An 11,254-nucleotide genomic window follows, 5' to 3' on the forward strand; every position below is an offset into this window, starting at 1 on the left:
TAGACAGTAGGCATCTTCTATCTTCGGAGTCAACTTATTTTTACTACTCTAAGCCTATCTACATATTATTTTTTTTTTACTAATCTAGGCCTATCAACTTTTTTTTTTTTTTTTAAATAATCTAAGCCTATCAACTTATTTTTATTTATTTTTTTAATAATCTAGGCCTATCAACTTATTTTTTTTTTAATAATCTAGGCCTATTAACTTATTTTTTTTTTACTAATCTAGGCCTATCAACTTTGTTTTTTTTTAATAATCTAAGCCTATCAACTTATTTTTATTTATTTTTTTAATAATCTAGGCCTATCAACTTATTTTTTTTTACTAATCTAGGCCTATCAAGTTTTCTTTTTAATAATCTAGGCCTATCAACTTATTTTTTTTACCAATATAGACCTATTAACATTTTTTTTTAATACTCTAGGCCTATCCACTTATTTTTTTAGTAACTCTAGGCCTATCCACTTATTTTTTTTAGTACTCTAAGCCTATCAACTTATATCTTCTTTATATCTTATAAAATACAGACGTTACATCTTCCTAGGTCAATCAAGTCATGCATGTTAATCAATGACTTTGTCTTAAACTCTGCCATGTCGTTGGTTTTCCTGGCTGACTCGGGCAACCCGTTCCATGCTCTTATTGTACTATGAAAGAAGGAGTGTTTGAATAAATATAAATATCGGTCTGATTAAAATCTTGACCAAAATTAAAAAGAGACCGAAGAGATGAATTTTCAACATTACGTTTTAACTGTTCAGATTTGTTCTTCTTATCTTATTATCCTATATAATACAGACGTTACTTCAAAAAAAAAAAAGAAGATGATTACGTCCTACGCGTCATGCATTCAGTCATACATATTAACCAATGACTTAAATTCTGCCAAGTCACTGGTTTTCCTGGTTAGCTCAGGCAACCCATTCCATGCTCTAATTGCACTAGGGAAGAAGGAGTATTTGTACATATTTGTCCTGGCATATGGGATTTATATTTATATCTAATGTTGTAGACTGCTTAATCCTTACTAAATACTCTATGTTGGGCGTGCACTTTGATCTATTTCAAATACATATTCAAAAATAAGACCTTTAATATAACAGGCTCAAATAATATTGAACATGTGATAACTATCTGACTTATTGCTTAGACCAAACTTTTTCCTTAACGGAACACTTCGGACATTCATAGCATTTAGAGCAACACGCTCTTATTTTTTTTCACGTGGTGACCTAATAGTTAATTATTCCACTAGTTCGTAAATCACCTGTTCATTCCTCGCGGATTACTAGGGTTCCGCGGAACACAGTTTGGGAAATACTAGCTTAGACTATAGACCCACCATTTTGATTAATTATCTCTCCCTTGTGCATGTCTCCAAATTGACGTGCAGAGCTACTGTTATTTTTTAAATATTCACATGTCGTACTTGTCACAAACGCGACGGCTTTTTCTTTTTCTTCGATTGTTACAGTTTCAATGTATGTGTTCATGAATATCTCACGTGTGGTAGTGTTTCCACCCCCCTCCTCCCGCACGTTACTTTTAACATGAACCTATGGAGTTTCTATTCCCACCTCAGTTGACTAAATGTGCATGAAGCTCTTTCTAATAAATGTCACCCCGAACTGTTCTGGGAGATGTGAATGGAACATTTCCACAGATTTATTTGCTGTTGCACTGGAAAGTAAATTTGCTTCAAGCGATTTGTTTAATCCAGGTCGCCTACAGTTACCTAAGAAGAACTAATGCGGTATGTAGACACGGTAATTCCCTTTTCAAATAGATGCTCGCAGTTAGTCTCACACACACACAGTTCGTCAGGTTACCGACAAGATGTGCTCCTGTTTGAAGGGAGATTATGCCTGCATCTTGTTAGGGGGGGGGGGGGGAGTTGACAGAGTTAGTGCTCTTTGTGATGATAAGCAGAAAAAACACACACACCTAAATATTAGTCCTTACATTCAATGTACTTACTGTGATATGCTACAGATAAATGCATTTTAAAGCGATTCTAACATTGTTTTACATGTAGTTCTGCTTATATTGTATTATAGTTTTAAATCCGTTATTAGCGTTGGGTAAGCTTTTTAATTTGGTGAGCGGCGAGTCACTATTTATTTTTAGTGTAGAAGATAAAAAATATTTTAGAAAATATATTGAAATATATCAATTCTACTTAAGCTATAAACTTTATGGATATAAATTATATGAAAAAACAACACAAACATTTACATTACTGACAGTTAGTCCACTTTTACAAGAGGAAAAAAAACACTATATATTTGTATATATGTATATGTCTGTACGTGAATGAACATGATTTTACTACGTTAGGAGAGTATTGGTAATATTTATTTCAGCTATGGGCGTCATGAATCAATTTCAGAAATGTTTACCTGGTTATTAGCTTCAGAAAGAGTTAAGATCTTTTACACCTGCTTATATAGAGACTCCGTTGACATTTTAAAATGTATTCTCTGCTTTAAAGATCAACAAGTTTTTACATTGTCAAAGTGTGGATATAGACTGTATAGTACACATCATGGGCGTAGTCAGGATTTTTTTTCGGGGGGTGGGGGTGGGGAGTTTTTTTTTCTCCCCCCCCCCCCGCGAAAAAGTTTTTTTTTTTATATGTATGTATGTGTGTGTGTGTACATTATCTTTATTACATTCTGACCCATCAGAATGGATGGCTGCCTGGTCGTGCGGTTTGCGCCCTGGACTGTCGCTCGGATTTATCGATGGTCGAGGGTTCAAATCCTGCCCGCTCCCGTCCCCCGTCGTCCTGCGGGAGGTTTGGACTAGGAAGTAAACTATCTTCAACTCTGAAGGAACATCCGAAACATGTAAAACATTTTACAAACATTCTTTCTGAAGACGTTTATTGTGCCCTAGAATAGGCTCTTCCTGGAGTTAGTGGAAAAATTGTAGCAGAGCCCCGCCGCCGAGCACTATTTCTGGTATTGAAAGCCAACAAAATGCATATTCTGAGGTATCTACAGTGCATTTTCCTGCTATTAAAAAGTTTTATTTCAAAAACCTAATGTGCTATTCTTACTGACTTAGACCCTCCCTCGCCGTTCGGCGCATTTGGCGGCAAGCTGTTTCCACGAAAATCTTTCACTGGTAATGTCTGAAGCCTCTTCTCACTTGCTCTGAGGACCTCCATGAATGTGTGGCGCCAAGTTGTACTAGGATGTCATCGCAACTCTTATTATGCGTAATTCATTTTGTCGGAGAACATGTCCCGCAAACCTCATGCGACGCTCTGTCACAACCTTACTAAGGGTTCGACTCCCAGTTCGGCATTTGATTTCTTTGATTGAGACCCGATCTCTATGACTGACTCCTAAAATCTGTCTTAGCCATCTTTGTTGAGCCACATTTAGTGTTTTTCAATTTCGGCAGATGACTATTCACACTTTATTAATGGAGCCCAGCCACTGGTAGAAATGTGTAACATCTCTTGATTACGTTCTTGGAATTACATGCATGTATTTTGCTTTAGATTTTATATCGAAAAGGGAAGTTTTATCGTCAAAATCATGCGTTGAGGGGTTTTAAACTAAAAACTCTCTGGATTTTTTTTTTTCAAAACCCCATTTAGCTACGGTCATAGAATTTGGTGACTGTAGTTTGCTTTAAAATAATATTGAAGAGAGAGGTTTTCAACTCAAAACGCTCTGTAGGGGGATTTTAAACTCAAAACCACCTGAAAGGGTTTTAAATTTTTAAAAAAGCCATCTGGAGGAGGGGGATTTAAACTCAAAACTCCTCATTCGCTTAGCTACGCTCAAAGAATTTTAGTGTAATTTACTTTTATTATATTGAAGAGGTATTTTTTAGCATCAAAACCATCTGAAGGGGGCTTTAAACTCAAGACCCCCTTATCCTACGCTCATAGCATTTTCAGTGCGTAATTTGCTTTTTTATTATATTGAAGAGGTATTTTTCAGCTTCAAACCTCGCTGGCAGGGGGTTTGAAATTCAAAACCCCTTTGGTTGGCTACGCTCATAGATTTTATAGTGTGTAATTTGCTTTTTTTTATATTGAATAGGAACTTTTTAGTTTCAACCCCCAACTGGAGGGGGGGGGGGGGGTAAACTCAAAACCCCTTTGGCTCATAGAATTTTGAAATATGTAATTTGCTTTTTTTATATTGAGAGGGTGTTTATCGTATTTTTTTGGAGGGGTTTTAAAGTCAAAATCCTTCTTAGCTGTTTTCTAGGAATTTGGTGATCGTCGTTTGCATTTTTGTTAGTTTTGTTCATAGAAGAGGGGGCTTTAACTGCAAAACTCCTTGTAGGGTGGTTTTAAACTCAAAACCCCCTGGTAGAGGGATTTTTATCTCAAAACCCACTGATAGGGTTTTTGAAAACTCGAAACCCCCCTGGTAAGGGTTTTTAAACTCAAAACCCCCTTCGGCTATGCTGCGGTAAATGATGATTTAGTATTAAAATCTCACCTAAAATAAGCAAAATTAAAGCAAAAAATCAGTCAATGAATTCCGTCCCCCCCCCACACACACGCAGGGGGGGATTTCATTTCGGGGGGGGGGGTGAACCCCCAACCCTCCCCCTGGCTACTCCCATGCCTACTAGCAAACGTAACCCTGCTTTATTCTGCTGTAACTACTCCAAGACAACATTTTTGTGACTTGTTTAGTGTGTCATGAAGCCCTTTCGACAACGCTAGATGTTATCAATTTTAGTTTTGCACGCATTTAACTAAACACATGAACACTAATGGTTACCGGTATAATGAACATAAGCCAGCGTGAAATTATTTAAGAAGATATGTATTTCAAGGGAGATAGGCCCTAGATACTTACTATTATATCAATCTTAAGAAAAAAAATGAAAGCTTGCGCTAATGGCATCAAAGATGTCTGCGTTCCATCATAGACATACGATGACAAGACCGCCCTACAAATACGAGTGGCGTAGCTAGGAATTAGCCATCATTTGAGGGACAGAGGAGGGGGCTTGACCTCTTTGGGGGCCCCTGCATTTTGAGTATTATTTAATATTTACAAAAAAATCGAACACTCATTTGCCCCCCCCCCTCAAGTGTGGGACCCGGGGGGGGGAGATTTTCAAATTCTCCCCCTTTCCCCACCCTGTACAGATGGAAATGTTTTCGCAAACGCAGATATGGACAGTATAGCGAGACTGCTTATAGTTCGACAGCTACGTTGGACAGGGACCGTATGCCAAAGGCAACCTTTTTTAGTGAGTTGAAAAATGTTTTGCGTAACAGTGGTGACCCCCAACCCCAACGCTTTAAAGGTCTGCTTAGGCGCAAACTTGCTTTAACTGACATAGAATAGTTTAAGAGAGCACCTGGCAGCTTCGAAACGAGAAAGATGGACTGCTGGAGAATTCTTACAAAGGCTGCGGAATACACATTCAAGATCAAAAGAAAGTCCACTGTAGACGGTGAAAATAAAACCTAAATCGACCACCGGCGGACAAAGTTTTATGTGTGCGCTGAATGTGACAATATATAGGCTAGGACTAGGTCGCAGCTAGGACCGTTACCTCTATATCGAAGTTGTCGATCTACATGAAATACTGCACTTCTCATTAATTTTTGGATTCGAAGAAAGGCATATATGTATGTATATATCTACATCTAGATCTAATACTAATATTTTAGTAATAATAGTATTATGTACTAGAGTTAGATCACAGACCTATATATTGATAATAGAGTTAGATATAATACTTTTTTAAACTCCTTTTTGTGGGCGTCGGCAGCTCTCCTGTCTATCTAGCAGTCTATAACGACTTTAACTATTTATTACATTTAGAAATCTAGATCCAGATCTACTATCTTCTCTACATCTACACTACTCTAGACTTTAGATCAGTAGCCCTACAGTAGTACAGTACTATACTAAGATCTATTTTAGAGCTTAAGCTCTAGCTAAATTATTTCACATTTATTAATTTGAATAATTATAATAAGAATGAAGCCAGCATACAGAGTTCCTGTCTATATTTTTTTGCTGTCACAGACGTCATGGCTGGTATCTTTCGGAATAAATAAATTGAATTTGATGAAAGAACAGGTCGCAATTTTTATAGCCGGCATAACTGTTTTAACAGCAGTAACCATTGTCCCCTATTTCCTTCTCAAAAGGTACTTTAAGCGGACTGATCCATTAGTATTAAGTAAGTTGTTTCAGGATCTTAATAATTAGATAAGTCACTTAAATTAAGTCTTAAGATCCAAACATCGTCTTTTAAAAAATTAGGCTACAAGTTACTTCAAGAGAGAAGATAATTACATCCTATGTTTCATGTGTCAATCTAGTCATGCATGCCACAAACTCTTCTAAGTCGTTGGTTTTCCTAGCTGATTCAGCAACCCATTGTATGCTCTAATGCCATGATACTAGGGAAGAAGGAGCACTTGTACGAATTTGTCCTAGTATATGAAATAAGAAATGTGCCTTTGTCGTTCATATATTTAGTATTTGTAAATCATGGTTCAGTGTTTTGTGTATTATTGCTATTTTACATGAGTATACTGTCATGTTAGGGATGTGATACTTAACTTAAATATTTAAGATACCTGTAACTTTTTTCAAAAGCTTAATTATAATTAGGGCATCTTATTTCATGATAGCCATAGTGAGAAAACTATAATGATAAATTGAAAGGTAATACACACTTGTGCCTGGCCTTGTATTCTGCTCTTTGGACTGTAATCATGATGGTTCTTGAGTTTGAACCCTGTTTGCTGTCATCATTTCACATTCAACAGGAGTTTTGGGATAGGATGTAACAATCTTTATTTCTGAAGGAATGTCTGAAACTTATAAATTAAGCCATCTCAAGTCAAGTTTGACAACATTTAGAATAATTATAATAAGATACTGAATTAGTTGACAAAGAAGTAGTTGATTAGCAGATATGGAAACCTAATTAGAGAATGAAAATGATCCCTTCCCTAAAACAAACAAACAAACAACCAATATCTTATTAATATTAAACTACAGTGAGTGAAATTAAAAACTCAATATTAAGATGTTGAAATGAAAAGTTATGATATAAGAACTCTTTCTAAGTTCTCTTTGTGTTTGTAAGAGTTGTCTCAATCAACCAGGAAAAAGCAATGATAGTTAATTTAAAACTTTAGATAACATAAAGAACTAGATTAGCACAAGGAAAAGCATTGGTTGTAGTAGTGATTTTTGAGGTACATGTTCAATTTAAAAGAATTGGAAATGCAATCAATACACATCTTTAAAATGATTAAATATCATTTCAGCAAATAAAAAGTAGTCTAGCTCTATCTTTATGATGTATATTATTTTGTAATACTGTAATTTTAAAACCATCGTCTGTTGTACATTGAATCAAGTTGAGTAACGGGTTAGATGCATGGTCATGTGGTATGCACTTCAACTAATGTCATGAGCTGGAACCTTGCCTGCTATCATCACCTGCTGTTCTGCAAAAGTTTTATAGGATATAATCATTTTCCAATCTAAAGGAACATCCAAAACTTGTAAAAGAAAACAACATTTCAGTCACACAAACCTGAATTTAGTTATAATAGAGCTATAATATTTTTTCTAACTGTTATTTAAAAATAAAATTCAGACGTTTAATTTTTCTATGATCTTACAACATCTAATATTTCTTAGGTCTTCACCCTTCACCTGTCCCTTAGTCTATTGCACCCTTTGAGCATCCACTTGATGTGTTGACCATCTCTATCCAGTCCACTCTGTCTTTCACTAAGATTAGAGTCTCTTTCATTTATAAGTTCCTCTATAGGTCTACATTTGAATAAAACGCCAAAAAGATGTCTTTTTGTTCTTTTTCAGTGCTGTCTGTGTTTTGCTGGTCAACTATGATTGACCTTGGCATTGGACTAGAAATAGATGGCATTATTTCCAACTTTATGGCATTTTACTTTATTGAGGGTGAGCCTTATTTATACACTGCTTATGGTGCACAAGTTTGCTATTGGGATGGCATTGTTCATTTTCTTCTCCAGTTTTCTGTCATAGTTTTATATTGCCAGAAGTAAGTTTTATTCAGCAAATCATTAGCTTAAATATTTGCACATTTTAGAGATTTTTTTTCTGTAACTTAAAATGATAGAAGAATATAAAATGTTTTATAAAAAAAAAGACTAACAAAAGCCCAAAATTTATGTATACTTCTCTTTATTTAAAGCCGCAGTTATCGAGACATAGCCTTATATTGGGTTGGATCCATCCTCAATAGTATGATTGTACTTCTGCCAGGAGCCATAACAGGTATTATAAATTTTTTGCTACATTATTTTATATGACAAAAAACATGATGAAAATTGATTTTTAAAAAAGCAGTTATTCAGCTTTAAATTTAAAAAAATACATGCAATACAACATTACATTGTTAAATCCAAATATTATGGAGGCTTCTAAGAGAATGAAAATTCAGTTAAACTATACAGATTTTTGTATTGGAAATGTCAAAGCCTGCTTACAGCTGCTTGTTAGATACTGAAATTCTTTGACATTGACCTACAATTGTCCCACATAGAAGCCAGTTTTTGCTAAACTGTTCACCATGCTAGCATTGCAAGGTTTTCTTAGGGTGCTAATATTGAGCTTTCTTCATCTTAAGAAAACTTTAGCTCTTTGACATTACTAGCGTATCGCAGAAATGCTCATTCTAAACTTGCGTTATCATTTAAACCATAAGTCATAGCACTAGAAGATCTTATAATAGGGCCTTATGAAACAATTAAATATACATTTATTTTGTTAAATCATCTCAACATATTGATTTGCTAAGGGCAATTTTTTTTTATTTGATTTAAAATTTACACTTACAATTTGTGCAATTTCTTAAGCATTATATAATAATAATGGAGGCGCGGTGGCTGAGCGGTAAAGCTGTTGGCTTCTGAACCGGGGGTCCTGAGTTCAAATCCTAATGAAGACTGGGATTTTTTATTTTGGGATCTTTGGGCGCCTCTTAGTCCACCCAGCTCTAATGGGTACCTGACATTAGTTGGGGAAAAGTAAAAGTGGTTGGTCATTGTGCTGGCCACATGACACCCACGTCAACCTAGGCCACAGAATCAGATGACCTTTACATCATCTGCCCTATAGACCACAAGGTCTGAAAGGGGAACTTTACTTTACTTTATATAATAATAATAATAATCTTTATTATCCATAAGGAAATTTGTCTTACAATTTGTGCATTACACCAAACAAAACATCATAATTATAGAAATTATGTAATTTTGTAATTCTAGGTAAAGATCCATTTAAACTTTCTATACTTCTCAATACTCCCTATATAATTCTGCCACTGCTTGCTGGATTTAAGCTATTACATGAACGTCCTAATCAAACTACTTCTATAAGCAAGGTAAAATAATTTAACGTGTAATTTTTTTTTATCTGAGCATTTTATTTATACTAATTTTTTTATAACTTGTTAACATTAAATATTATTTCTGAATTAAATTGAGCATTAAAAAGTAAATGTAACATTGGTTTTCTGAGAAAATCTTTTTTCAAAAATAAATATTAACTGACTAGAACACTTTATTCTAACTTTAAAGCTTAAATATTTTGCTGCATTAAATGTTAACATGCTGTTCCAATAAATAGGTCCATATATACCTTTCTAATATTATTATTATTATCATAAAAATAAATTAATTCTTGTAGTTTTTGTTTTCATCAGTTTAACTCCATCAGGCAACGCCCAATTGATTTCCTTTTTTTCCTGTACTTCGTTGGAGCTATACTCTTCTCACTTTTCCGTGGACTTGTAAGTAGGATATAGTTACTGTGGTTACATTTTGTATTTAATTTTATTTTAAATTTACTGGACACAAAAACTTTGTCTCAATACTAATATATTTATTTTCACAGGTTGTAATGGGTGGTAATGCTGAGTTAATGAAGGAATTTACAAAAACATATGAGCCATATTTGTTAGATGTATCCAATTTCCCTAAATTCCAGGTACTTTTAGTTTAAATCTTAACTTTTATATTGTCTAAAATATGAACAAACGTCCATATTTTAAAAACTTTTTTCGACTCAACGAATACATACAAAAATAATTTCTCTTTCAATGAATTACACAGATGCTTGCCTATGGATACTTCTATGTCGTTTACTACTTGAGTGCTGCCTATGCATTACTTTATCCAGGGCAAAATTGGATGACTGATTGGTCAATTATTCATGCAGGTGCAGCTGCTCAGGTAATCTTGTGTTAGGTCTAGAAAATTTTTCTTCTTCAGTTTGAGTTTCAATTGTTTTTTCCCACTGAGGTTTAGAATATATATATTTTTTCAGGGTCAGTTCTCTTACATGGCAGCATCATTTCATCATAGAACTCCAGCCTCACTGAGGCCACCTACCACAGGGTACCCAGCTTTTATATATTGGACAACAAACTTGATGTTTTGTATAGTTCCTCATCTGTTTGTGTGGTGGTGCAAACAGAATGAAGATATGTATGGTCACAAGTCTCGTGGGAAGGAAAAAAAACACAAAATAATTGGCTCACCTAAGAAAGTTAAATAAATATAGATGAAGCACAGTTGAGTATGAACATATATAAATACTATTGTGAAGCTAAGTGCTGAGATTGTGAATTTATATTTGTAATTTTTAAATTATGAAAAGTATTTGTTTTTACATCTCTTATAATTTTAACTATTTAACTAGTTTCTATCAAATATTTTTTCTAAAATATTTTATTTTATAACAGCGCAATAATATTCTTGGCTAAGTTCTAATCATTTTAATTGTAGTAATGCTTTTGAAAATTTTTCTCACATTGTAATTTATAGGCCTATATTAATTTTAGTTCTACATTTATACATATTTTACATTGATAAACAGTATTATTTATTATGGTGCTAAAAATTATTTGTTATTTATTGAATGTTTCATGTAGTTTGGCTAATTTCCAGATTGATTTAATTTTTATGATTTCTGCCAATGTAATTATTAAAAAACAATTTTTTAAAGTTTTTTTTTATGTCTTTAGAAATGCTTTTTATTTACATCTGAATTAATTGGTTTTATTGACTTTAAGTATAAATGCAAAATTTTAAGATAATGCATATTGTAAAATTTGAATTAGTTTTGAATTTTTATTATTATGGTAGGATATTTATAATATAATACAAAAATATGCGAGTTAATTTTTGTGCCTTCAATATTAAGATTAATATATTTTTATTAAAGAATGAATAAAGTCTTGG

At 33.8% G+C, this 11,254-nt stretch overlaps 1 protein-coding gene across 1 annotated transcript; it reads left to right on the top strand.

Moving 5' to 3' along the window:
- Window positions 1–5,752: 5,752 nt before the first annotated feature.
- On the top strand, window positions 5,753–10,729 carry LOC106070519 (transmembrane 6 superfamily member 1-like). Its single transcript, XM_056032583.1, has 8 exons — window positions 5,753–6,183; window positions 7,848–8,049; window positions 8,203–8,285; window positions 9,278–9,393; window positions 9,715–9,801; window positions 9,906–9,998; window positions 10,124–10,243; window positions 10,338–10,729. Exons 1-8 carry the CDS (start codon window positions 5,979–5,981, stop codon window positions 10,566–10,568), a joined length of 1,137 nt encoding a protein of 378 aa, XP_055888558.1. The 5' UTR covers window positions 5,753–5,978; the 3' UTR covers window positions 10,569–10,729.
- The last annotated feature ends 525 nt before the right edge of the window (window positions 10,730–11,254 follow it).

This window comes from Biomphalaria glabrata, chromosome 1 (genome assembly GCF_947242115.1).
Source record: "Biomphalaria glabrata chromosome 1, xgBioGlab47.1, whole genome shotgun sequence".
Taxonomy (NCBI): domain Eukaryota; kingdom Metazoa; phylum Mollusca; class Gastropoda; family Planorbidae; genus Biomphalaria; species Biomphalaria glabrata.